Genomic DNA, 26513 nt, shown 5'->3' with positions numbered 1-26513 from the left:
AACAACAACAACAACGTCTGTCCATTTTACTTCTAAGGAGTGGTTTCTTTTTTTTTTTTTTGAGACGGAGTCTTGCTCTGTGGCCCAGGCTGGACTGCAGTGGCCAGATCTCAGCTCACTGCAAGCTCCGCCTCCCGGGTTTACGCCATTCTCCTGCCTCAGCCTCCCAAGTAGCTGGGACTACAGGCGCCCGCCACCTCGCCTGGCTAGTTTTTTGTATTTTTTTAGTAGAGACGGGGTTTCACCGTGTTCGCCAGGATGGTCTCGATTTCCTGACCTCGTGATCCGCCCGTCTCGGCCTCCCAAAGTGCTGGGATTTCAGGCTTGAGCCACCGCGCCCGGCCAGGAGTGGTTTCTTAATGAGAAGTCATACCGTAACATATTACTGATTTTTGGCTAAATGGCGATTTAAATTATTTTTCTACCTTTATTTATTTAATGTTTCCCAGCTTTTTTCTCATCTCTCTAAAGGTTCTTTGGTAGTATCTCTTCCTATTTCACTGGAAACCATCTATTTATGAGATTTCCCTATCACTTTACTGCCAATAAATCAAACTGATTCACTTCTGATGCAGACGCCTGATTTCCATTCTTTAGGCAACACTGGCAGTTCTCTCTTGGACGTCTTCTGTAGACATCCTATCATTTCTTTAAACTCAATGGATGGGGCTCATCTTAACTTTTTCTAGCACTCCTTCATTTTCGCAGCATCACTGGGTATCCTCACTTCTTGCCTGCCCACACAGGAGATTTCTCCATAACTTTTATATTCCTTAAAATGTCAAAACCTTCATAAAATTATCCTGAGTTTTCTACCATGGCTGTGGTCTGTAGGCCAAAATAAACCAGCTGTTACAAGCTGAAACATTTGATCTGTTTGAGCTCCTAGGCTATATAGTGCTTATTTAATTCTGTCTGAATTAAGGCATTAGAAAAGAATCTTAGAGCTGCAAAGTATAGAAACCATCTACCTAACCATCTAATATTTAAAAGATTACAGATCCAGAGAAGTTCAACTGGCCCAAAGCCACATATAGGTTAGTGATTCTCATCTTTTTGCACTCACCATGTGTTTTTTTTTAGTCCTTTGCAATTATTATGCTCCTCAAAACAGAACTGGAGAGAACAATCAATTAGATTTGCCACAGATAACATTTCTACCACTCCCAGTCAGCATATTCCTTCTATTTTTACTATTATATCTTCCATGCACTTTTTCACCACATCTCAAGGTGATGATTATCTGATTCTCCCTTTCTTATCTGCCTGTTAAAACATGTGTGCGAGGCTCTCTTGCTTACAAGCTGCTGTGATCACATTATTTCCTTGTAGAAACTGCTTAAGTCAAACTGAACATTTCCAAATATCCATCTACTATCTACCTCCAAAACCTAAAATTTTAGCATCTCATTTTTTCCTACCTGTTTGGTTCGATTCCTTTAAGTAACACAGATAGAAAATCCTTTGGTTTCTATTTCAGCACTCCGAAAATTTGTTGAGCTTCTTTTCTCATTTTCCTTATGCTTACTTTTCTGAGTACTTCAGAGTAGGTTCCTCCTCTTCCAATCTTTAGCACCAAAAGAGATGTGCATCAATTTTGCTGTTTCCCTTATCTACTCAGGCCATCATGCCGTTTCCTTTTCAAATCCTGTCAGGATACCCGTTTATGAATTCTTTGCAAAACCCATCTAATTACTGGACTGCAGTCAACAGCTATCGCTTAATCTTCAATTCTGTTTCCTCATATCCTTTAATTTTAGAAACATAGAACCCTAGAATTGAAGTAGATATTAAAGATGCGTTATTCTAATCTATCCAATGTAAAAATTCCCTTTATCAAATTCTTGAAAAGTGGTTATTAAGCCTTCATTTGACTGCTTCAAAAGATGGAAAGCTCGCCAGTTTACAATGCAGCCCATTCCATTTCTTAAAACAATTCAATAATTATATTGAGCCTCTTTAGTTTCCATAATCCACAATCAAAGCCTCTGTCATAATGTCTATTTAGAACCTCATCTATAGTTCAGGGTTAAGATCAGCTAAATCATTAAGTCTTCTCTGAGTTCTTTCGGTACCATATCTTTAAGATCTGGATGCTATTTATTCAGTCTCAAGAGATGCTTTCCCCCAGTGGTATTGAACATTTACTACCAACTGTGCCAAATAATTCAATAATATAAAAATTTCAACTGGACCATTAAGAGAAAAAATGAAAATCTTCAACTGATACTAGTTCTACAGTTTTCCAAGAAACTGGTCTGCATAAGATGTTAGTAATTTGTGATAAGGTAGTGAGTTGGTTAAAAGTCTAAGACAAGCTCGCACGCTAATATATTAACTTTCACAGAGCAAGAAAACTATATACCCATGAGACTTTATTTCTCTTGCTTAAAAAGTAATTACATTTCAGGCATTTATGATGAATAATCTGTGTTTTGGTTTGCCTCATTTTTACTTTGTTAAAAGTCAAATTAAGTGCCAGACTCATTGTTTTCTTTTTCATTGCGCGATGCCTAACTAAAGTGGTAGGTGTATACTCACCTTCACGTGTATATTCTGCTTCTGAAATAAAATGGTTGAAAAACATTATATTTAATGTCAACATACCCCAAAGCCTTGTTGTGAAAGGCACAATTTTGAAAAAAGTGAATAAATGAATAATATAGTTTAATAGTATAATCTTAAGATTAAGGAAACAGGCTAATTCTCTCAACTGGTTTAAGTTTCATTGAAAGGGTAGTTTTTAATTTGATAGGTTTGTAAAGAGGGAAGGCAGGAAGCAGAGGGGTGGAACCTAGCGAGGCAGCTCTGTAAGATGAATTGCTGTCCGGGTGAAGCGGCTGGTTACAGTAATAGCTGGAAACCGTAAGTGTTACAGGCTTTGAAGTCAGTTCAGCTTTGATGTCTTACTCTCATAGTTAATCATAAGATAGTATGGAAGGGGCAAAAAATAAGGCTTTCCAATACTGTGCTTGGTGTCATTGCTCAGGAAACCCTAGCATGAAAAAAGATTGGTGTCTGTGTGAACTTTAAGGGTAGCATTAGTCTGTTCCTTTTTAAAAAAGTTTTAAAGTATTGATGCACGAATTAACATATTTGTTAGTTGGAGGCAAGTACATGGACATGTAGGAACATGCTTAATTTTGTTATTAGAACATGTAAATCAATCAATAAGGACACACATTAATAATTATTTGGGTTTGTTATCATGCTAGGTACTGCTCAGATGAAGTTACATAGCTGTGGTTCCCAACGTTGAGGAACTTACTAGCTGAGGACTAATAATCTTGCCGCAGGAAGTTAAAACTTCACAGGAAGGAGCCTTAGACATCATCTAATCCAAGACCAAAGTCCAAAGAAGATGGCCTGTTCTGGAAACAAGAGATCAAACTGCCAAGTATACACATGAATTAAATAAACCGCAATACATAGGTAATATGAAGAAATGAAGGGATAAAAGCACCTTGTGAGTTCTTGGATAGAAGAAAAATTATGGGAATTTCATGTTTCAATAGAGCATTGTTTCCCTATTAATTTGTGCAACACTTTTATGTATTTTGCTATCTGCACAAACTACCAGCACTACTAAAATACCTAGCATTTCCTTTATCTCAACTCACTTTCTCTATTTGCCTAGTCCCAAACAATAACATCCACTAAATGGGTTTTGTGTTATTCTGATACATATTAGAATAAACAAATAACTATTAAAATAAAAAATAGTTTACCTATGAGCCACCAGTGGTGTGTGTATAAAACATGAAGGTGGAGGATTCATGGGAAGAATACATCGTTATTATTTCTTTGGGTACTTAAATAAGAACTATGGATTTAAAGTCTGTGCTCTTAAAGTATTTAAATATGTCCTTAATGTGTGTTCAGTGACCTAGATAATCTGAATTTAAAATATTCTTTTCTCTGGGGTTGTGTGGTTTGATCCTTCTCATCTTAAAACTTTGTTTAGTTATTGGGACCTATGCCGACTTACTTTATGCACAGTAAATAATGTGTACTTTAAAAAAATCTATAATGTGTATCATAATAATGACAGCCTGAGATTAAGACTGCAAAACAAAAAGTTGAAAGGGAAAAAGTTTCCTTTTGACTTTTTCTCAATAGTGCTATCTTGCTGCTTTAAAAGAAAAAAAAAAACTTTCTAGCTTTTCTAGGTAGAAACTAACTACAGGAACAACCTTACATATATTACTTTAATGGAAAAGAAAAAGAATGATTAAAGTTCTGGGGCATTCCTCTTGTTTACGTGTTGGTATCACATAAGAGGAGGAAGCCAAAGCCAGACACTAGAAGAAAGGGGTTAACTACACCTCATGGAAGCGAGGCTATTCCTCTGTTACATTCTTGTCCTTTAACTGCATTAGAACTGACTGTAAACATAAATAAAAGCCACTGGTGGGCAATTAAATTTGAAGAAGTAGCCCATAAAAACTGGAATATTCAGCATGTATTAGAATCAGTTACACAACATCTGATTTAATAGTTCGATTTTAAGTGTTCCTCTTATAATACATGTTAAATGTTCTCAACAAATCATATTCTACAATGCAGTAAAATGACAATTTCAGTGTAGTCTGAGGTTGGCAGGACAAGAATATTAAAGCAAATTAAACCATAATCTTTCATTTACATTTAGAGGTTAAAAATCTGTAGTCATTTGTGACAAGAACTTTAAAATGAATTTGCCATTCCCAAAGTCATCTCAGTAGACAGGAAGGAGGAACTTGGCACAGGACCAACAAATTCTGAGAGAGCAACACCTCAAGGTTAGAGGGCACTGATGACTTCAACAAATCTCACCAGCTAAGGCAACAGATTAAGCTGGGAGATAGGATGCCCTACAACCTTAACCTGTTAATACCTTTAACTTCTTAAGAGTGACCTCTAGTCTGCTCTTTCATATTAGTTGTTAGTTACACTAATTACAGCTTAACTGGTATTGTTGGCACCAGTTTTTCTCCCAAAAGACATGTAGAGAAAGGTTATCTCTAATAGCTTCAAATGACTTCAGTCAAATTCTGTTGTGCACATTAGGAACACCTACCTCTAGTTTTGAATGAGTCTTTTATAGACATCAAAGCAAAGACACTAAAAGCAACTTGTGTTTGTGGATTCTATAAAGCATTTCATAAAGGAAGCTGTAAAAATAGGAACAGTAACTTCTCCTGTAACTAGAACTTTAGAATGGTTTAAAACAGGTAATTTGTTTTATTTTTTTAATGTTTATTTTCAACAAACAGTGGCTGGTGATGTCACATACAAGGAGCTAGTTATACCTTATCAATGCTAGTGAAGTAAAAATACTTGGCCCATGAAATCCCCTCAAAATTGATGGTTTTAAGAAAGGGATAATGACATTTCTCTCACGACCTTTTAGAGCTGTTTTAACTTCAACATTTACATTGACGTTAACCTAAGATTCCACGGAGTTGTGCCTAGGATTCCAAAGCCCATTTACAAAGATTCAAATACCATCTGTGAAGCTGCCATAAATTATTCTGTAACATTAATCTTTAAACAAGGCACTAAATCAGAGTAGAAACATACCAGAGAGATTTAGAGCAAGAGTCATAACTGAATTATTGAGATTAATGTAAACAGCTTCATGCATAAGAATTGCAGGTTCTTAATATCAGATTGTTTTTGCTTTGAATGAAACATAAGATTTCTTATAAATCTTAAAAATAAATTACTAATATTTAAATGACACTGACACTGTTTTTTTTTTTTTTTTTTTTTTTCATACGAAAAGAAGAGTGAAAATGACCAGTGAATGGAGCTGTTAACCTAAGGGTGCTCTGAGTTAAGAAATACATTAACAAAAATCTGGTGTTACAAAACAGACAGAGTAGGGAGTAATTAACATCACCAAAAGAAACTTCACTTTACAAAAGGGAATCTTTAAACCAAACCTAGTGTTCTCAAAAGATGTGGACCAATAGATATTTGACTTAAATGAACTCTTTGGGGGAAACAAAGACCTATAACAGTCAATTATAGTATCATGTGTCACCACATCCAAGACACCATTGATTATAAGATTCATCATTACTTTTTGTATCATTTAGAAAGAAAAACATTGCCAATTAAGCTATGGCATGATGCTTTCTTATCACTTATTGCAAGATGTATTCCAACCTTAGCTAGTTAAAATTATGTCTTATAATTAATGAAATAAAATATTTTATAATAAATTGACTTGTTTATCAATATATCAAATAATGAAATTGTTTTAGTGAGAGCAAGTCGGTTTTGAAATATAGTCACTAGGTGATACAGTAATCCTCCCTTATCCCCCAGTGGATGCCTGAAATCATGGATGGTACCAAACCCTAGATATACAGTGTTTTGTTTTATGCATACATACCTATGATAAAGTTTAATTTATAAATCAGGCAGAGTAAGAGATGAACAACAGTAAGTAATAGTAAGATAGAACAATTATCACAATATGCTATCATCACTACTTTTGCCCTTTGGGGTCATTATTAAGTAAAATAAGGATTATGTGAACACAAGCACTACGATACTGCCACAGCAGATACAGTAACTGAGACAGCTATTAAGTGACTAATGGGAGGGTGGCATATATGGAGTGAATATTCTGGACAAAGGGATGATTAATATTCCATGAGGGACAGAGAAGGATAGTGTGAGAGTTCATCATACTACTTAGAATGATGCGCAACTTAAAACTTAAGAATTGTTTATTTCTGGAATTTTCCATTTAATATTTTTTGGCCATGACTGACTTTAAGTAACTGAAACTATAGAAAGCAAAATTGCAAATAAGGGGGGAACTACTGTATTAAATAAGTTTGCTCTGTGTAAAGCATTGAAAGGACATTAACCGTATATTTTCTACCTTCTCTGAGGATATAAGAGGAAGAACAGTAGCTGGTATAGTGATTTTAGTTTGCTTGACTAATTTATTGATGAACCAATACCCCTATTTCTTTCCACTAGGAATTTAAGGCAGACTACAAGAAAATCATATACAACAAAGTTATTTCAGAAATGAAAAACAGAAAATCAGAACTGGGGAAAAGAACAAAAACAAGAGCACTGTCAGAATTAATTAGATACAAACATAATTTATGCATAACAATCTAGGTTCTAGGTCTTTATTTTTCACTGCGATTTCAAAATAAAACATGTTTATCAGTGAGATTTTAGGGATTACTTTGCCTGAAGCTTAGCAACAAATGAGATGACAAATACAAGGACCTTGCTAATCCCAAAGAATTTCTATAAAACTGATTATTAGAATCTACTGTTATTTGTTAAAAAGATAGATACCAAATGAAAGTATGATCAAGACAGAAATTAAGTACTGGTAAGAATAACCCCAAAATATTGGCAGCTCTCCCTTAAAAAGATTAAATTGGTTGTACCAGAAGAGAAAATAGTATTAATATGAAGAGCTAACAGACTGGTCTCTGTATGCTTACATGTTCTCCTGGTCTGTGGTACCAATGCCAGTAAGCTATCTTCGGATATAGGTAGGTGGATCAGTGGGCTCATGTCAGGGATTATAGGTTCTGAATGAAATGAACAGTACTGAAAGAAAGCCCTCCACATAGCAGGCCTCAGGCTTTATGTGGTAATTGGTTGATACAGCAAAAATGATTTGGGGCACTGTGCTAACATTGAGGTCTATTCCAGAATCACAGATTCGAATATCAGTCAAGTGATGGATCAGTTCTAGTGTTTATAATATTGGATCTTCCTGTGTGCAGTATCCTACATGTTCTCTTTTCTCTGTATCAGAAACCTGAGATCTAATTGTGGCCCGTATATTAAACTTTTCAAGAAACTGGAAAAGTTGACACAAGGAAAATGATGGTCGACATATTCAAAACTCTTCTCTGAGGGAGCATTTCTCTTCAACTCCATATAGTCTTCACTGGGCTGTCAATTACAATACCATGCCCTACCCCCAACCCCCTCATAGATAAGGTACTGGCTCAGGCTGGCCAATCACAGCCTGTCCTAATACGTGACCTCTTCGGCTTCAGTGATATTTAGATGCTAGGGCAGAGAGAAGGCTGTTTCTCTCGGATTATGCTGAATAGAAGTTGCTGCGACTGCCTGTAGATACCCTGCCTGTTTGTGTGAAAAAGCCCTTTCTGCAAGAAAGAAAGAATGAGGCCAACAGGCAAAGAAAAGTAGAAAGAGAAACGGAAGGAGTTTGGATGACAGAGTTTGAGTCCCAGGATCTGTTGATACCAGAAGTAGATCTACATCTGGGTTTTTCAGTTTACATGAATCAATACTTTTCTTTTTCTTTTTTGGAAGAAGCTTGAATTGGGCTTATGTAACTTAAAATGAAGAGTCTGTACTAGTACAGTAACTGAAAAGAGTAGATTGTATTCAGCTTCTTTTTCAGTGCTATAAAACATGAGCTTGATATTCATGTATTCATGTTTGAATTCATGTCTACATATTTGAATATGTAAAATTACTATACAGTAAATTATAATAGTGGCATTTTAAAATGCTAATATGTGTTTAAGGGCAAGAAGTTTCTAGATTATCCATGTAAATGCTATAGATAACTAAAAGTGGTAGGCAATCCAAAGTTATTCATATTCAGTTTTCTAATACTTCATAATAATGATAGAAGGAGGGATAGTGGGAGAGAGGGAGTTTATTTTTCTGATTATGTTTTACTTGGCATAATTAAAAGTAGTTTGCATTTGCTGAGAAGATGCTAGTTTGGTAGTGGGAAAAAGTGGCATAGAAAATATACTGGGAAACAAGGAGAAGCTAGTCTAAGATGATAGTTCATTGTGGATAATTTCCCAAATAAACAATGTATTCATAAACAACTGAAAACTAGCTATAGCTATCTCTCTTGGGTAAGAGAGCAGAAGCATTGGACAATAACAGGGTTAGTACATGCTTTCCAGAAGACAATGTGAAAATTCATTCCGGAAAAGCATTTACTAACCCTTTTAAACTATAATATTTAAACTCTAACATGTAAAACATTTTAAGAGCTGGTTGGAAAACAACTCATCTGGCATTATGATTCGGATGAGCTATATTCTACCTCAAGTTGAGTTACAAATAACTCAAAAAACCCTCAGTGTTCTTAGAATAATTACTTAACTTCCATTTTCTGAATATTCTTATTACATTCCAACATATTTAACTTTTAGGAACCTTAAGCTATGAGGGTATATACCTTCTGGCTCTCCTCTGTAGATGGTAAGGGTCTGAAAAGGCAGTTGCCCAGTGGAATGCACTAAACATAAGCCCACTGCCTTGAGCAGACCTCTCAAAATTATTCACCTAACATGTTTCATTATACATACTTTGGGGATTATCAGAAGTAAGAGATATTCTTAAGAAATAGATCTATCAGTGCTGGGTTCTAATAGATTTTTGGCCTATCTGCAAAAAAATTCACCTGCTGAAACAACTTATGCTAAAAAGTGTCACTTGTATTTAAAAACAAAGTATGGTGTCAGGACTCGTATTTATTCATAGCCACTGACACCAATGAGTCTGCATGACTTGGGGGAAAAATGAATCTTTTTAGAATTCTGCAGTTTTATAAGGACTCATTTTAGAAACTGGACTCTCATTTTAGAAAGTTTTATAAGGATCAATAATACATTGAGGCATTTCAGTATTCACAGATGGAAGCAACACCGGACTTAATAATAACTAAAGATATATATACAGTTTCCTCATTTCACAAAAAAAGTATAATTAAGAACTGCATTGTTCTTTATGCCTAAATAGTTTTCAATAATTCTTACAAAGGTGGTTGGTTTTTTTTTGCTGTTGTTGTTCTCAGAATGACTCTGACCAGGAGTATATCAATCATTTTAATTTCATATGAGAATAAAATGCATCAGAATTAATTATTTATCTTAAGTCAATTGTTTGATTTAAAAATTTATTGATATCTATTTTATCTCCAGTATCATGCTAGGCATTCTCTCGTATAATGAGCTGTTAACAGAAACAGTTTAACTGTGTTCCATGGCAGTCAACAGAGTTTCTAATCAGATAAATGTTTTTGCAAACAAAGGCAAGCAGGCTTTTACTTAAGAGATTGTCTTGTGTCTGGTGGTTTCTTCAACTTCCAAACACTTTTTAGTGGTTTATTTATGAGATTATAATAAACTTAAAGAAACTGATTAACAGTTTTTTTTAATCAAAAGTCTAATGAAGACAATTGACTCTTGATAAGAACAGGCCAGTGGATCTGCTAAGCCATTAATATCTCTGGATTTGCTGATCCATGGTGCCAAGGCAAATCATCAAGAAGGTTTACACCAGTACTAAATGACATTAGTTCCTGGAAGAAAGGCCTTTAGAACCTTAGAACTTAGTATTATGACCTAGGCTATTTGACATAAGTCGATATAAAAACCAGTCACAGGAAGAATGATTTTTTTGTCTTGAATGACAAAAACGTCATTATCAAAAGTATTACAATTAAATAAATTATGTATTGTGCTGTTCAATGTCTTTTTGAAACACTGATATATTAATATTTAATGTTAAGAAAATATTTCTTCTCATGCATTTTGGAAGGCTCAAGTAATTATATACTGAGAACTATATAACTTTTTGTCTATGGCTGTATTTTTACCACTACTTTTAACTCTTAATTTCAGTAACAAATTACAGTCCAGATTTTCAGTCAAAATAAACTCCCTTCACTTTTCCTCCCCTTCCTGACTTTTGGTCATCTCTCTCTTGCTCTCTCTCTCTCCTTACCCCCCTCCACTCCTAGTTATCCTTTACGTTGTTCCCTCTTCTTAAGAATGTTTCCATATATTTCCACTGAGTTCTTTGCTCCTTTCTTTGTGTTGTTCCTCTGCCCATTCCTCTCACACTGGTCACTTGGTGATGTAATCCTTGATTTTCTCAATTCTTTCCTCTCTCAAGCTTATGTGCTTCTTGTCTAATTCTGAATCTTTAGTGCTTAGCCCTTAACAGGTGCTAATTAGAAATTTGGTCACTGAGGATAAAGTATAGAGGTACAATGTTACTGCTTACACGAATATGAAGATGAGGGGCCTGGAGGAAAAGCAGGAGTTGGTTTGGGACCACAGCAAGGATGTCTTGGAAATGGCCAAACATTGCTATGGTAAGTATTACCACTTTGTTTGTCATGTCCTGGGGTATTACATATGGTCTACATAACCCATATTTCACATAATATACTTAAAATATGTATACTGATATGTGTATGCACGTTTTTAGGAGAACATAAATGAGATATCAAATAATTGCCTATAGTTTTAAAAGTTAATATTTGCAGGAAAATTAGCAATATAAAATATGTCTAGTTAGATAATGTAATAAAATGAATATGTATATCTGTAATTAGGATAGGTATTTTATGGTGAGTCTTAGAATGCACATGAGAGTAAACATGCTGAAGATTTATGAGATATTCCACTGAATACATGGAATCATTATTGTCCTCATTAAAACAATAATTAAAAAATCTACACTTACATTTTAGAAAGTGGTATTTCATTTATATATGGTTTTATTTCAACTGTAGTATCACTGGATCAACTGTGAGAAAATATTTAAATCTCACAAATTCAAGCACCTTCTGTTTCTTAAATGTTCACATGGTGTATATATGTGCACAGAGAATGTTCACCAAATAAATTGTTTACTGACTAATGCAAGAAACTCAGTTTAAAAATAAAAATGATACAATTTTTTATGGAGCATGCCATTTCTGGAAACTCAAATAAGAAGGATAAAGATGCTTTCACTTCTCATTTAAAAGTGTTACATTTTTGTTAGTATTTTACTTGAAATTTCTTGGCCCAGAAGACAAAAATTTATGGCTGCAGATTAACTACTTTAATGATGTGACACAGAAGCAGCAAAACGTTCTTTTTTCCCTATGGTGTTGCAGTGATTGGCTTTTCAGGGGAGTAAAGAATAACACACTAAATCCCTGCATGGGGAGGTCCCCCCACCATCTCTTCTCTTTCGTTTAAATGTCAAAGGTAATACATATTTAGCAAGCAGATTGGTGCCAAAAAATAATGTTTGAAATGAGGTGATCATTTAAAATATCTGTATTATTTAATGGTTGATTATTACAGAAATATTTACAGTTAATATATGTAAAAAACTTAGTGTCTACTTGGATTTAGTAATATTATTAAAACTGTTTATGAAAACAGTCACTGTCTAAACTTGTTCTCTTCTGTTTTAGTTCTGCTTTTCATAAACACAATGACAACAAATTAAAGACAAGTCAACTGACTGTTCTGTACGTTAGCTTGATAAACTTAGTGGCTGACAATTCTTAGTGAAAAGTGACAGCTTTCTTACTAAGTTCACATATCCGTTTTTCTGGGGAAATTTAAGAATCATATCTCTACAAAATATCAAAATTTTCTTCCTAATATAAGTGAGACTGATGAGAGTTCAATTGTCCTGCTCCAAAAATACAGATAAATAAGAAGTTACTGTAATTCTTTAGTCCAGAAGGTTATTGATTGGGAAGGGAAGAAATCTTATTTTTGCTAAAATTTTCCTGAGAAGATAACCCTAGAATGGTGGTATTATTTGAATGCAGATCTGGGACTGTTTGACTCTGTGGCTAATACTCTTTCCTTTCCAACATACCACCTTATTTCACTCCTTTGTAGGAAACAAAGTCTCTCTGCCTTTCTAAACCTATCCCTGATCACCTATTCTATTCTCTACAGTAGGGGTAGTAGGTGTTATTGGGTGAATTGTGTCCGCCACCAAATTTATGTGTGGAAGTCCCAAGCTCTAGTATCTTATAATGTGACTGTATTTGGAGACAGGATCTTTACTGAGGTAATTAGGTTAAAATGAGGTCATTAGGATAGGTCCTAGTCTACTATCACTTATAAAAAGAGGAAATAGGGACACACACATATACAGAAGGAAGACAATGTAAAGATAGGGGCGAATACAGCCATCTACAAGCCAAGAAAAAAAGCCTGGGCCAGATCCTTCCCTCAAAACTCTCACAAGGAACCAACCCTGCCCACAACCTCATCTCAGACTTTTAGCCTCCAGAACTGCGTGAAAATAAATTTCTGTTGTTCAAGCCACCCAGCCTGTGGTAGTTTGTTTGGCAGTCCTAGAAAACGAATAGCGTGGCATACTGAAACAAATTCTCTTTCAATTAAAAAGGTATATGTTAAGATTTTCCACTACTCAATCAATAATACTCAAAGTTTTAAAGCAGATTTAGGAACATTATCATCCATTCTAAAATAATGAATCAACCCAATGCATCTTATACACTGCCCTGGCCACATGACCTAGACCTAGAAGATGGTCTACATTATATATGCTGAAAGGAAAAGGAGGACTACTTGTTAAGCAATGCAGTTATTCCTTTGAAGAAGAAATGACATTCAGGCAGTAAAGTTTTAAAAAAGAATATTGATTTTTAAATGTAGTGAAATCTCAGGAAGGCCCCAACGTTTCCTTTTCCAACCACAGTCTTTGGCAATAGAAGAGGTGACAGCAGCAAGTGAAGCTAGTTTGTATTTTGTCATTTTGTTGGAAGCTGCAGGAAGAAAACCTAAGTCCAAGGTTCAAGACCAAAGTAGCTAATTCTGCCTAGTAGCTATGCTCCTAGCTGCAAAGTGAGGTGACACAGTTGCAGCTTAACAGACTTATGTGCTGGACTGTTTTCTAGAGGTAGCCCCTTCGATAAACTATGTAGCCTCTCCCAAAGCTTCCTGTCATGTTTCTCTTCACTGGTGTAGCCATGATAATGCTAATGACTTGTTTTAAGGATTTCACTGGGTATTGGGGTGGATTCAGTTCATGACAGTTCATCTTTCAACTGGCTGGGGATGTAATCACAGGAACTGACCTTGCCTTCCAACTCAGAAATCCATGGAGCTCATTTATATTCATTTGGTTTCTTCAAAAACGACAAGCAAAGAAGATTCTACTGTGTTAAAATCAGGATTTCGATATTTTCAAATGCTTTTTAAAATTGAAAAGTAAACACTCAGAAACATGAAAATGATTTGGGCTTACATTATATTCTAAATATGAGTTAACTACAGAGGTATATAAACACACTAATTGTAATTGTAAATTACCATGTTGTGCAGAAAAACAGACATATGGCAGGTGTCTTCACTCACTGTGCTACGCTGGAGCTCTTTAACATTAATGGGCCTCTGATTTAAAAAAAAAACAAATCTTAATTTTTAGCAATGTTTTTCTAATGTATATGGCTCCGTACTCCTCCATTTAGATAATTGCCTTTCTTTTACAGAAACTAAAAATGTGACTAAAAATGAATAGGTCAGATTTACCCTTTTAAATACTGCTTTGTAAGGAGAAATTACTATTTTAGAAACAAAGAAGACTAGGACAATGTGTATCTTTTGGAACTCTAGATCTCCTGAAGCCTTCCTTTAAAAAATATTTATTGGATGTTTAAAATTGTATAATAAATACATACAGCAAAAATTTTAAAACAAATCACTAACAATACCAATACCTGTATATACATTTAGATTTTTTTCTCTATGTAATATATATTTTTAAAATGGTATGAAGTTTAATAAGTTGTTTTGCTTCATTCAACAATTTACTCTGAACTTTCTATCAAAACTGTGGTTCTGTAATACAATTTTAACTGTCTATCATGTTTAATTTTATTTACTTAACCCTTTGTTAAACACTTAGGTTGCTTCAAATTTTTTGCTGTTGAACTTTTTAAAAAATTTCTGCATGACCACTCTTTTTGCTAAATCCTTACACACACACACACACACATACACACACACACAAAATTATTTTCTTTTCTTTCCTTTTTTTTTGAGACGGAGTCTTGCTCTGTTGCCAGACTGGAGTCCAGGGGCATCTGATCTTGGCTCGCTGCAACCTCTGCCTCCTGGGTTCATGCCAGTCTCCTGTCTCAGCCTCCTAAGTAGCTGGGACTACAGGCATGCATCACCACACCCAGTTAATTTTTGTACTTTTAGTAGAGACGGGTTTTTACCATGTTGATCAGAATGGTCTTGATCTCTTGACCTTGTGATCCGCCCGCCTCGGCCTCCCAAAGTGCTGGGATTACAGGCATGAGCCACTGCACCTGGCCACACACAATTATTTTCTTATAAAAATTATTAAAAGTTGAAATGATGGGCCAATGGAAATGCACATTTTAAAAGCTTTCCATATGAATTACCTAACAACCTTTCATGAAAGTTGTACCAATTCACTTTCCAATAAATAAATATTTGTTTCTGTTATTTTGCCCATCACCACCACCATCATCACACTGTTAAATAATTGGCCAAATCTTTACCTTCAAAATTTCCTTAACTATCTTTCTAAGTTTTATTCTTTCAGTTTGAATCACTCTGTCAAGTACATTTCCACTAAGTTTAATTGCAATGGCTTTGTAGTCTTCACTTTAAAAACACAGTTTGACATAAATAATACCATTTTGCATTCTGAAAAGAATTAATCTTGAATAGATTTTGCCAAGAAAACCAATATTGTTTAGTAGGCAAGTCTATTTCTAGAAGAAAGGCATAAACAAAAGTGGCAATCCTGAAAAACAAATCGCCATGAAACAGATTTAGTATAATAAACAAGGATATACAGTATATTTAAAAAAAAAAAAAAAGAAATTATTGAAACAGATGCTAATTCCAGAAAAGGATCATGCTTTGAAATAAGGACAGATACCCAAACACCTCATGATTTCTTAGTGAATAAGAAAACTTCTAGGAAAAAGAGAAATTGTTCATTATGATAAGATTTTAATTAAAGTGCCAAGGATTGATAAAAGTGTAAGAACTTTTATCAATAATCAATACATTATTTAGTCTAAACTTAAAAGACTAATGTAAAATGCAACTTAGGGCCTTGATATGACACTGAGTTGGAGATATCTAGAACACATAGATTCAAAGAAAACCAGAAATTACCTATTAGATAGGTACTGTCAAAGGAAATCATTTGAAAAGGTGGCAAAAGGGAAGGTGCTTCTTAAATTCTGTAACTGTAGATCCAAAGAAGAGTCATGCTCCCCTTTGAATATGTGATGAAGGCTATCAATCATCTTTAAAGAAAATGCACATTTGTACGAAAAACACTATTCTGCTTATACTCTAAAGGGGCTCAGCATCTTAGATTAAAAATACTTGCCATGTCTACAGGAAATACAAGATAACCAAAATGTTTGATAAAGAGACATTTTCAGAATGACAGTGAAGATCTATTGGAGTCAGGAGTTGAAATTTAGTTTTTAAATTGAGGCAGGAGAAAATCTGGGCAAATATGAAGACTTTGGACTGTTGTTTGACATCTGTCTTTACTAACTATGCCACTGAAATTATTACTAAAGGTATCAATGGCATCTTAGTTATTGAAATGATATGGCTTAGTAGATTTTTTTTCTTTTTTTTTTCTGAGACAGAGTCTCACTTGGTTGCCCAGGCTGTGATTCTCTTGCCTCAGCCTCCTGAGTAGCTGGGATTAAGGTGCACACTACCATGCCTGGCTAAGTTTTGTATTTTTAGTAGAGACGGGGTTTCACCATGTTGGCCAGGCTGGTCTCGAACTCTTGACCTCAAGTGATCTGTTTACCTTGGCCTCCCAAAGTGCTGGAATTACAGGCATGAGCCACCGCACCTGGCCAATGTATCTTGGTTGATTTCTTACATTACTTGATATCTGTAACATTTAACATTGTTAACTACTTAACAACACATTCTTGGTTTTCTCCCAACTCTAAGGGTGGTTATTCTTCTGTTGAAGGGATCTTATGATGAAAGTTTCTACATATCATCTTAAATCTCTGAAAAATCTGAAATCACTTCAGTATAAAGGTTTTCCTAAGGTCCAGTCTTTTTCCTTTTCACAGAAAGCCAAGAGAACTAGTGATGGAAAATCTTTTAAATTATGTGAAGCTGATTAGTGACACATAGAAGCTTTGCCTAAGCAGAGGTGGGGCAGCTGTGTCAATGATGCAGCTATGCGGGGGCTGAGATGGACTTAGGAGCTGTTCCCTGAGACTGAGAGCTCATCACAATTTCTCCACATCTGTAGATGCTGCAGAGGAACTGAAGGAGCAGCTGAGGTCAGCGCCTCTTCACAGCTCTTATGTTCACAACACAATCAGAGTTGTTTATTCTGGCATTCAACACTGTCTGACTCTGCTGAAACATCTCCTTTCCAAGGCTTTCCAGAAGGGCTGTCTAGGAAAAGGATGAAATGGAGTTGGTGCTGTGTGACATTTAGTGGGATAATCCAACAGTAAGTGATTAGTCACCTATTGAATCTAAAGATAAGCAATTAGGATTCGGCTCCGTTTTCACTAACTTACATGGATCCTCAGTGCTCTACCTTTAGATATTGACAAGAAGAAAAAGCACATATTTGTTAAGCTGGGTCCCTGTAGTTTGTGTGGAGGAAATGGTCTCACTGGGATGTTGTAAGCTGGGATCAGAGACTCAGGCACTAATTCAGATTCTTCTGCTTGATGATGTTGTGGATTCACTGTCACTGAGTTTGGTCCAAGAACCAGAAGAAGCTTAACATCTCCAAACATTCTCTTAAATGGAAGCATTAAGAACAGACATTAAGTTGTTCTTGAGCATTGATGTAGCCCTAAGGATAAAAAAGCTATAGTGTGGAATTCATTTCCACACTTTTTATCCAGTGCCGTATTTTGGGCATTGTCATAAAGGACGCTGGACCATGGGAAGCTGTGCAGATATATATGGTTCATTTACACACGCTTTGTGGCCATCATATTTCCAACGTGATTCTATATTCTTGAGTAAATAAACTGACAACTCAAGCTAATCTTATACAAGTGTATATGTGTAACCTTGATACATCTCCATTGTCCGTCCACCTGAAACAATACAGCTTATAGGTATGTTCTGAAAATTAAAGTTGTTACAATTTGTTCATAATTAGGTAATCTTTTTAAAGAGTTAGAATAATGTAAGTGCAGCATTAATATTTACTTGACTTTTTTGTTTTTAAAGTACTTCACGAAAAGTTCATTCCTGAAAGCTGAGCTACATCTGGGCTGCTTCATGTTGTGGACTATGGAAGATCTGGCTTGAAACTTATTTTCATCACCCCGGGTAAGTCATTTATTCTTACAAAGATGTCATGAGAATGAGATCCCTCAAAACAGAAAAATAACCACCCTTACAGTAGGAGAAAAAAATGCTTAGGTATCTTAGGTGTGGCTGCAATGGTGATGGTAGTACTGGGGAAGGAAGTAGTGGTACTGGTAGTTAGCATAATCTTATGAAATAGTCATAGGATTTCATATATCTCTCAAGCATTTTTTATTTATCCCAGAGAAACTGTCAAAAACCCATACCCTTGCATATAAAACATTCAATAACCTAAGAAAAAAGGAACTTCCTCAACATGATAAAGACTACATATGAAAAAGCCAGAGCTAACGTCATACTCAATGGTGAAAAGACTGAGTTTTTCTCCTAAGAACAAAAACAAGATCTGCTACTTTTATACAACACAGTACTACATATTTTTGCCAGAGCAAGTGGGTAAGAAAAAGAAAGGGTATCTAAATCGGAAAGGAAAAAGCAAAACTATCTTTATTCACAGATGACATTATTTACATGTAGAAAACCCTAAAGAATGCACCAAAAAAACTGGTTAGAACTAAATCTGCAAAGTTGCAGGATACAAAATCAACACAGGAAACTCAGTTGTATTTCTATCCATTAGCAATGAACAATTTGAAAAGGAAATGAAGGAAACTATTCCATTTACAGTAGTATCCAAAAGAATAAAATACCTACAAATAACTTTAAGGAAGTGAAAGGTTTGTACACTGAAAACTAAAACATTGCTCAAAGAAATTAAAGAAGACATAAGTGGAAAGACAGCCTGTGTTCATGGATTGGAAGACTTAAAATTGTTAAGATGACAACACTCCCTAAAGCAGTATGAGGGTTCAATGCACTCTGTAACAAAATCTCAATGGTGTTTGGGCAGAAACAGAAAAACTGATCCTAAAATTCCTATGAAATTTCAAGTGACCCACAATGGTATGTGTGTGCATATATATATATATATATATGGAAAAAGGGAACTTTTTTGACTGAAAAAGTACAGTCAAAAGAGTGAAAGGACAACCTACAGAATGGGAGAGAATATTTGCAAACCATCTATCTGATAAGGGCTTAATATCCAGACTCTATGAAGAAAAGAAACAACCCAATTTTAAAAATAGGCAAAGGACTCAAATAGACATTTCTTCAAAGAAGATACAAAATAGACAATAAGCATATGAAAAGATGCTCAACATCATTAGTCATTAGGGAAATACAAATCAAAATCACAATGAGATACCACTTAACGGCTACCAAGATGGCTATAATTAAAAAAAAAAATAACAAGTGTTGCCAGGGATATGGAAAAACTAGAACTCTTGTAGATTGCTGGTGGGAATGGAAAATGGTGCCTTCACTATGGAAAACAGATTGGTAGTTTCCCAAAAAGTTAAGCACAGAATTACCGTATGACTCAGAAATTTCACTCCTATGTATACATTCAAGAGAACTAAAACAACAGGTAAACAAATAGATTATTATATGTAAATGTTCATAGCAGTATTATTCACAATAGCCCATTGGCTATTAATGAAAATAATCTAAGTGCCCATCATCAAAGGAATGGATAGACAAAATGTGGCATATCCATACAATGGAATATTATTCAGTCATACAAAAGGAATGAAGTTCTGATACACACTACAACATAGATGAACCTTGAAAACGTGCTAAGTGAAATAAGCCAGATACAAAAGGTCAAATGTCTTATGGTTCCATGAATACGAACTGCTTGGAACTGGCAAATTCACAGAAATATAAAGTAAATTAACGGTTACCAGGGGGAGGGGGGAGGGGAATGGAGTTATTGCTCAATGAGAAGAGTTTATGTTTGGAGTGATGGAAAAATGTTGGAAATGGATAGTGGTGATGGTTGCCTAACATTGTGAATGTAATTAATGTCATTGAATTTACACTTTTACAATGGCAAATTTTATATTTTATCACAAATAGGGAAAGGTAAAGTTTCTACAGCCTCATGAAGAAGATCTCTTGACCTCGTGATCCACCCGCCTTGGTCTCCCAAAGTGCTGGAATTACAGGCATGAGCCACCGTGCCCAGCCCAGAGTTAAGTCTCTCATTGGGCCCCTGATTTACACTCCTGGACCCACAAGAGTTATTTTCTATACAGCCACTAGGAAAAAAAAAAAAAAAAAAAGAAAGAAAGAAACTAAGTACTCATCTAAAAACTATTTAAAAAAGAACAATGAAAGAAACCAGAAGAAACTAGGAAAAAATTCAGAAGAATGAAGTGAAAACTAATTAACTAGGGAATAAAAATAGTAGTTAAGTAGAATAAGTCAAAAAGCTTATACTTTGAAAATACCTATAGATAAAATCTTTGCAAGACTGATTACAAAAAAAGCAAAAATTGACAAGATTAGTATCCAGAAATAAGACATAAACTCTGATATAATACATACTGATAGAATTCCAGGACAATAAATAGAGCATGCAGGTGTGTGACAGCAGATCTGAAAACACAGAGGGATGAATGATTTCCATTTAGTATACGGTGACCAAAATTGACCAAAGTAGACGTGAAAAACTGAAAGGAGCAATTTCAGAGACGAAATTAGAAGAGTGGTTTGATGTATAATGGCAAAAACCAACAGGGAAGTTTGGATAAACTATTACAAATATCCTCTCAAAACTATGTAAGAGATTAAGAGAAAGTAAGGGAAATTCCCAGGGACTGGAGGAGTAAGCTATAGCTGGGACTGAAGCTCTGGCTGTCCAGCTTGCCAACCTCAGTAACGAAGGAGTTTAGAATACAGTGACTGTGGCAGGACAGAACATAATCCCATGGGACTACATAAAGTGGGGAGATGAACTGAGACCCTGACATGAAGCTGGGGCACTGGAAATGAAAAGGTAAATTAGAAATAAAAGAAAAAAAAAAAAAAAGAACCTTCAAGAAAGCTCAGGTGTTTCAGCAAAGGCCCTAGGTGTGCTCTGTGTGTTTCTTCCCTATCACATGCTCAAGTCATCCCCTCCAGATAACTATTATCCTGGATTTTGTGTTTACACAGAGTTCTGCTTGATTTTAAGTAAAACATTGTATACTAAGGTAGTCTTCTGTGACTTGAGTCTTTCACTTAGTATTGTGTTTATAAAAAATTTAAACCCTATGTTTACTGATAACCACAAGGAATAACAGACACAATATTTAATTTTAAAAAGGAACAAAATATCGAAACTGTCTATATACTGTAATGTACCTTGAAACCAATGCTAGGGAAAAACAAAGGGAAAACACAAAACTGCAATAAACTTCATCTTCTCTCCCAGGTTTTTCTTGAACAATTCCAACCCCCATTCCCTACTATGTATCCTTAACTTCGTTAGACAGTGAATGAGAAATTAATGCTAAAAGCCCTCAAATGAACCCCAGGGACATTTCCTGGGTTTTCCCTTCTTCTCCCCTCTCCAAACGTGCCGCAAAGGGCAAGTCCCTCAGCCCTAAAGTCTGAGGAGGCCCACAGCGGTGGCTGCGGCAGAGGAGTGGGCTACCCCCGCAGAGTAGAGAGGTGTATAGTGGGGGATATCCACTGGGAGCCCCAGTCCCAGGTGAAAGCACACTGGTGCCCCTGGGCAAGGAGGCCCGGCTGTCCCCACAACCTCCCGTGGGGAAGCATCATTGGCTGATCGACTGCCCATCTTGCTGCGGTTATAGAACCAAACTCGAACCACATCCTTCTGCAGCTGGAGGCACCCAGCAATGTGGCTGATTTGTTGGGGCGTGGGCTTAGGGCACCGCTGGAAGAATTTCTCTAGGCTGTTTCCGATTCGTCGCTCCCTGCTTGCCCGTCTCCACTTCCGAGACTGTTGCAGGATCACCTCCATTTTGCATAAGCCCAGAAGGTTCTCTGCTTCCACTTCCTCCAGCCACTTTTTCAGCAGTGGTCGCAGCTTCCACATGTTGGCAAGGCTTAGCTGCTGGGCCTCGAAGCGGCAGACGGTCCTCTGGCTAAGCACCTTCCCAAATAGAACTCCCACAGCGATCCCCACATCCGCCTGTGAGTACCCTAGGCTCAACCTCTTCCGCCTCAGCTCCTTGGCCAGCTGCTGCAACTCTTTCAGTATGCCCGAGACGTCCTCTGGCAGCGGCAACCTCGGGATGCTCCGCAGGGCAATGTAGGGCCCAGGGAGGGCGCCTTCGGAGGGGCTTCGCAACCAGTCCCCTGCCTCACCAGCTCCAAGACGGGGCCTGCAGGGTGCTATCCAGCCCCGGAATTCCTGTGGCAGGGGACCCGGGGAAATCCTCCACACCTCAGGGTCTGGGCAGACCCCTGGCCTGACTGCTGGCCAGACCATCACCCTGCCAGGGGCCGCCTGGGTGCTCAACCAGGTCAGGGTGTCAATCCGCAGGGGCACTGGCCCTCTGGGGCCTCCCCCACCACTGCCTGGAAGGGGGCAGAAGTGGTTTGAGGGCCTGTGTCCGGCCATGGGTGGGATGGCACCCGCAACAGCTCTGGTAGGAACTGATGGCCCTCGAGGCTTCACAACAGCCACCGGCCCCCTCAAGCCCCGCCCCCCAGTGGGCGGAGAAGACGTTACGGGCCAAGGGTGCCTGTGCATAGGCGGGGAAATTTCCTAGATCCGTAGGAACTCCTGGGTCCTAGGATTAAGGGAGTGAGCCCTCGACCCTGACCTTTGCTTCCAACTCCCATAGAGGTACAAAGCTCCCTTTTGGGATTTGCATCTCCAAGCTGTCTGGAGTCCCTTAGTCACTGCCTCCATCCTCTCCCTGAATAGAACCCAGGTATTTTCTTATGCCTCTTCAGAAACTCAGGACCCCTGATCCCCAGGAACTACCTAACTTCTTGTCTTCACAAATAATTATTAAATATCTATATGACAGATATTGCTAGGACGAACCCTCAATTCATAAACTGGCCCCTCACTACTATCTTTATGGTCACAAGTACTGCCAATAGTTCCTCTTTGCACACCCCCAGTACCTGTGCCCTAAGAAACCTAGGCATCCCCGCTTGAGTTTCTAGTTAACATCAGTTTACTGCCTCAGATTCTGCCCCCACCACTCCACCCGCAAACTGCCAGATTCCACTCCCTTACTGGGGCAGAACTTTGTAACTAATTCCATGTTTCTTCCCCCAGCCTTGAAGGTCCTTTTGTTTCCCATTCTAACCCAGCTTCTTGGTCCAGAGTTTCCTCAATCAACAGAGATCTAGGTGTGTGTCTTCTCTTTCCCACTCTAGAGACAGGTCTCTGAACTGGCCTGACCCACTGAGGATGCTCCCTGCAATATCTGACTCACCAACATCAGGCTCCTTTATCCTTGGGCCCTTATCCCACCAGAGACCCAGTGATCTTAATTTGTCCCTCCATCATGCCCCTAGCTCAGGCATCCAGTTGTGGGCCCTGTGTGGAGAAAGCTAAGGAGGGGGTGGGGGGAGAAAGAGAAGCTCTGACCTCAGTTTCAAGTTTCCAAGGAGTAAGAGCACAATGACCTTGGCTAGACAATCACAGCCCTTCATTCTTTAAACTAACCATGATGTGGCTCTGTCCCCACTTACATCTACTGAAATTGGTCTTCTTGAAGTCATCAGTGATTTTTCAACTGTCAAATCCAATGGCTTTCTAAAAAAATCCTCATCCTGCCGTATCTGGCAATGTTGACTACTCTTCTTGCTCCTTCTCCTTTTAAAATTTACATGAAATGCTGGTAACAGCCAAATCTGTATTTCAGTTCTGACTTCTCTTCTGATTTCCAGTTTTGTATTTTTCACTGCCCCTAGTCAAATTCATTATCAGCACTTCTAAACCTGCCTCCAATCCTGGGACTTTTGAGCTAGTTATCACTAATTCATTCACCCAAGTTTAAACCTAGGAGCTGTTCTTGACTTTTTCTATTCTCCATAGGGTGTCAAATCTTATATACTGGGTCTCCTAAAACATCTGAAATCTACCATCTCCTTCCTAGCCTCATCTTCTTGGGCCCTTAAATACCTTTTCCTAGATGAAGGCAGCACTTTGAGAATAAATTCAACCCAGCAGTACAGGTTGTATTGTGTTGTGTTATGTTGAGATTGCAGATGCGGCCTTGAAGCAATGGTAAAGGGAAAAGAATCAGAAAATTGGCTGCCATCGCTTCAGGCTGTGTACTTAGTTATGTGTCATCTGTATCTCTACTGCAACCCTTGCTAGAATGTGTGCTGGCTATGAGCAGGGTCATTGTCTGTCTTGTTCACTGCTAGATCCTCAGCACCTGGAACTATACCTGGAACACAGAAGGAAGTCAAGAAATATTTATTTAATGTTAAATCAATGAATCTCTGTAGCATTAATGGTAAAAAGACTTCCACATTTGCCTTTAATTAGATTTTAAGATGACAGTCTATAGAAAACAGCTTGCAATATACAAAAGTTCATTTAAGAATAACTTTGCTGGTATCTATTCTCTCGAGGTATACTTACATGCTATTTTTTTTCAAAATCACGAAGCAATCAGTATCTGCCAAACAGAATGAAAGTTGGATCACAAAGAAGGATAAAGAAGAGAAAGCAATATATATGCTAAGGTTCACATATTGAAAACTGCCCATTTTCTTCTTTTTGTTTTTTTGTTTTGAGACGGAGTCTCACTCTGTCACCCAGGCTGGAGTGCAGTGGTGCGATCTCGGCTCACTGCGACCTCTGCCTTACAGGTTCAAGTGATTCCCCTGCCTCAGCCTCCTGAGTAGCTGGGATTATAGGTGCCTGCCACCACGCCCGGCTAATTTTTTGTATTTTTAGTAGAGACTGGGTTTCATCATATTAGCCAGGATGGTCTCGATCTCCTGACCTCGTGATCCGCCCACCTCGGCCTCCCGAAGTGCTGGGATTACAGGCATGAGCCATTGTGCCTGGCCAACAGCCCATTTTCACAAGAAGGAAAAAGGTTCATTAGTGGTTTAAAAACAATAGTTGAATGAAAATATTTTTAATGAATTAGAAAACCTGAGTTCAAATAGATGTGAGCAAAGCTTTAATATATTTAAATGGAGTTAAAACACAGTGGCTACAAACATTTACTAAATTAAAAAGTAACACTGGCCAGGCATGGTGGCTTACACCTGTAATCCCAGCACTTCGGGAGGCCAAGGTTGGGTGGATCACAAAGTCAGGAGTTCAAGACCAGCCTGACCAACATGGTGAAACCCCATCTCTACTAAAAATACAAAAATCAGCCGGGCATGGTGGTGTGCACCTGTAATCCCAGCTACTCAGGAGGCTGAGGCAGGAGAATCACTTGAACCCCGCAGGTGGAGGTTGCAGTGTGCCGAGATTGCGCCCCTGCACTCCAGCCTGGGTGACAGAGTGAGACTCGGTCTCAAAAAAAAAAAAAAAAAAAAAAGGCTATATATTAACTTGATGGGTTTTAAGATTTACTTGGATGCTCTCACTTAAGGCTTTCTTTGTACTTGGTCAGATCTCATCTACCAATGTGCGTATCTCCCGGTTTATACGCATGTGCTACCAAAAAGAAAAGCCCATATTCTTAAGGGAAGTCTTGCCATTTCCTTAAAAGTATATTCAACTTCCTATGGAAATGGGGTTAGCAGGGAAAGAAAGTGGGAGCATGTTTGGTTAGAACAGGAATAGAGATCAGAGGAAGGCAGTTGATGGGAATGCCCAAGACAACTGGTGCTGTTTGTGCTGGGGCATCTGAAAGGCTAATCCATCACCTTCAACAAAAAATCGCTCTTAGTAAGTGATTAGATTACAGTGTAAGAATCAGGCTGGTCTTATCCATAGGGAATTATAGAGTAAGGATGAGAAACACATGATTCCAGTCTCCTATATATTTATAATCTAAATGAGGGAGAACAGAAAATGTCAGTAGAGCAGGGAAGTTGAGAAGTTTTCTATTATTATGATCTTTGGAATCAAGGGTGGTTTTCTGAAAGAGTTGTTTTAAGCAGAAATGCTTAAAAATAAAAAGTATCAGAATTTTTATTATTAGGTTCTCCTAAGAATTCCCTATTCTAAGGAGACAAAAGCAGCTGCCATGATCCACAAATGACAGGAAGCAGGAAACAGTGGACGCAGAGTTAAGAATCAACATTCTTGTAAGGTTTGGTTCAAGTTTCATAGTTTTGAGAAGTCTTGCCTTATACTCTGGACCACAGTGACATCCCTCCCCTCTGAACTTACTGCCATGTCCACTCACATACCTGTGCTGCCTTAAACAGCTGGAATTTTATGTCTTAGTTATCCAGCTAAGAGATACGGAACCTCCTAAATTCATATTATAGATACACGATTTATTTTGTACCTATGTGCCAAGTAATATGCTAATGCACAAGCCAGTCACAGTGCTCTGAGTATAGTAAGTCCATGAAAACATCTGGATGTGAAAGTGATCTGCT

At 37.4% G+C, this 26513-nt stretch overlaps 2 protein-coding genes across 8 annotated transcripts in view; both read right to left on the bottom strand.

Annotated features, from left to right (window-relative positions):
• The window catches only part of FAM172A (family with sequence similarity 172 member A), a 528836-nt gene that overhangs the window by 103031 nt on the left and 399292 nt on the right, over positions 1–26513 (bottom strand). The window contains exons 11-12 of one of the 7 annotated variants that reach the window (XM_030927236.1): positions 24580–24616; positions 24339–24382 (exon numbers count right to left, since the gene is read on the bottom strand). The exons of 5 other annotated variants lie outside the window; for them this stretch is intronic. In XM_030927236.1, the coding sequence (XP_030783096.1) occupies positions 24364–24382; positions 24580–24616 (56 nt within the window). In that variant the 3' untranslated portion in view covers positions 24339–24363. Of the gene's footprint in view, positions 1–24338; positions 24383–24579; positions 24617–26513 lie in introns of those variants that run through there. One more of the 7 variants, XM_030927234.1, reaches the window with a different exon arrangement.
• POU5F2 (POU domain class 5, transcription factor 2) lies at positions 21332–22732 on the bottom strand. Its single transcript, XM_010371420.2, has one exon. The coding sequence runs from the start codon at positions 22717–22719 to the stop codon at positions 21601–21603; it is 1119 nt and encodes a 372-aa protein (XP_010369722.2). The 5' UTR covers positions 22720–22732; the 3' UTR covers positions 21332–21600.

The sequence above is a fragment of the Rhinopithecus roxellana genome, chromosome 3 (assembly GCF_007565055.1).
Source record: "Rhinopithecus roxellana isolate Shanxi Qingling chromosome 3, ASM756505v1, whole genome shotgun sequence".
Lineage (NCBI taxonomy): Eukaryota > Metazoa > Chordata > Mammalia > Primates > Cercopithecidae > Rhinopithecus > Rhinopithecus roxellana.
Note: the sequence above shows the minus strand (reverse complement) of the source record. Positions and strands in the feature narration are given on the sequence as shown.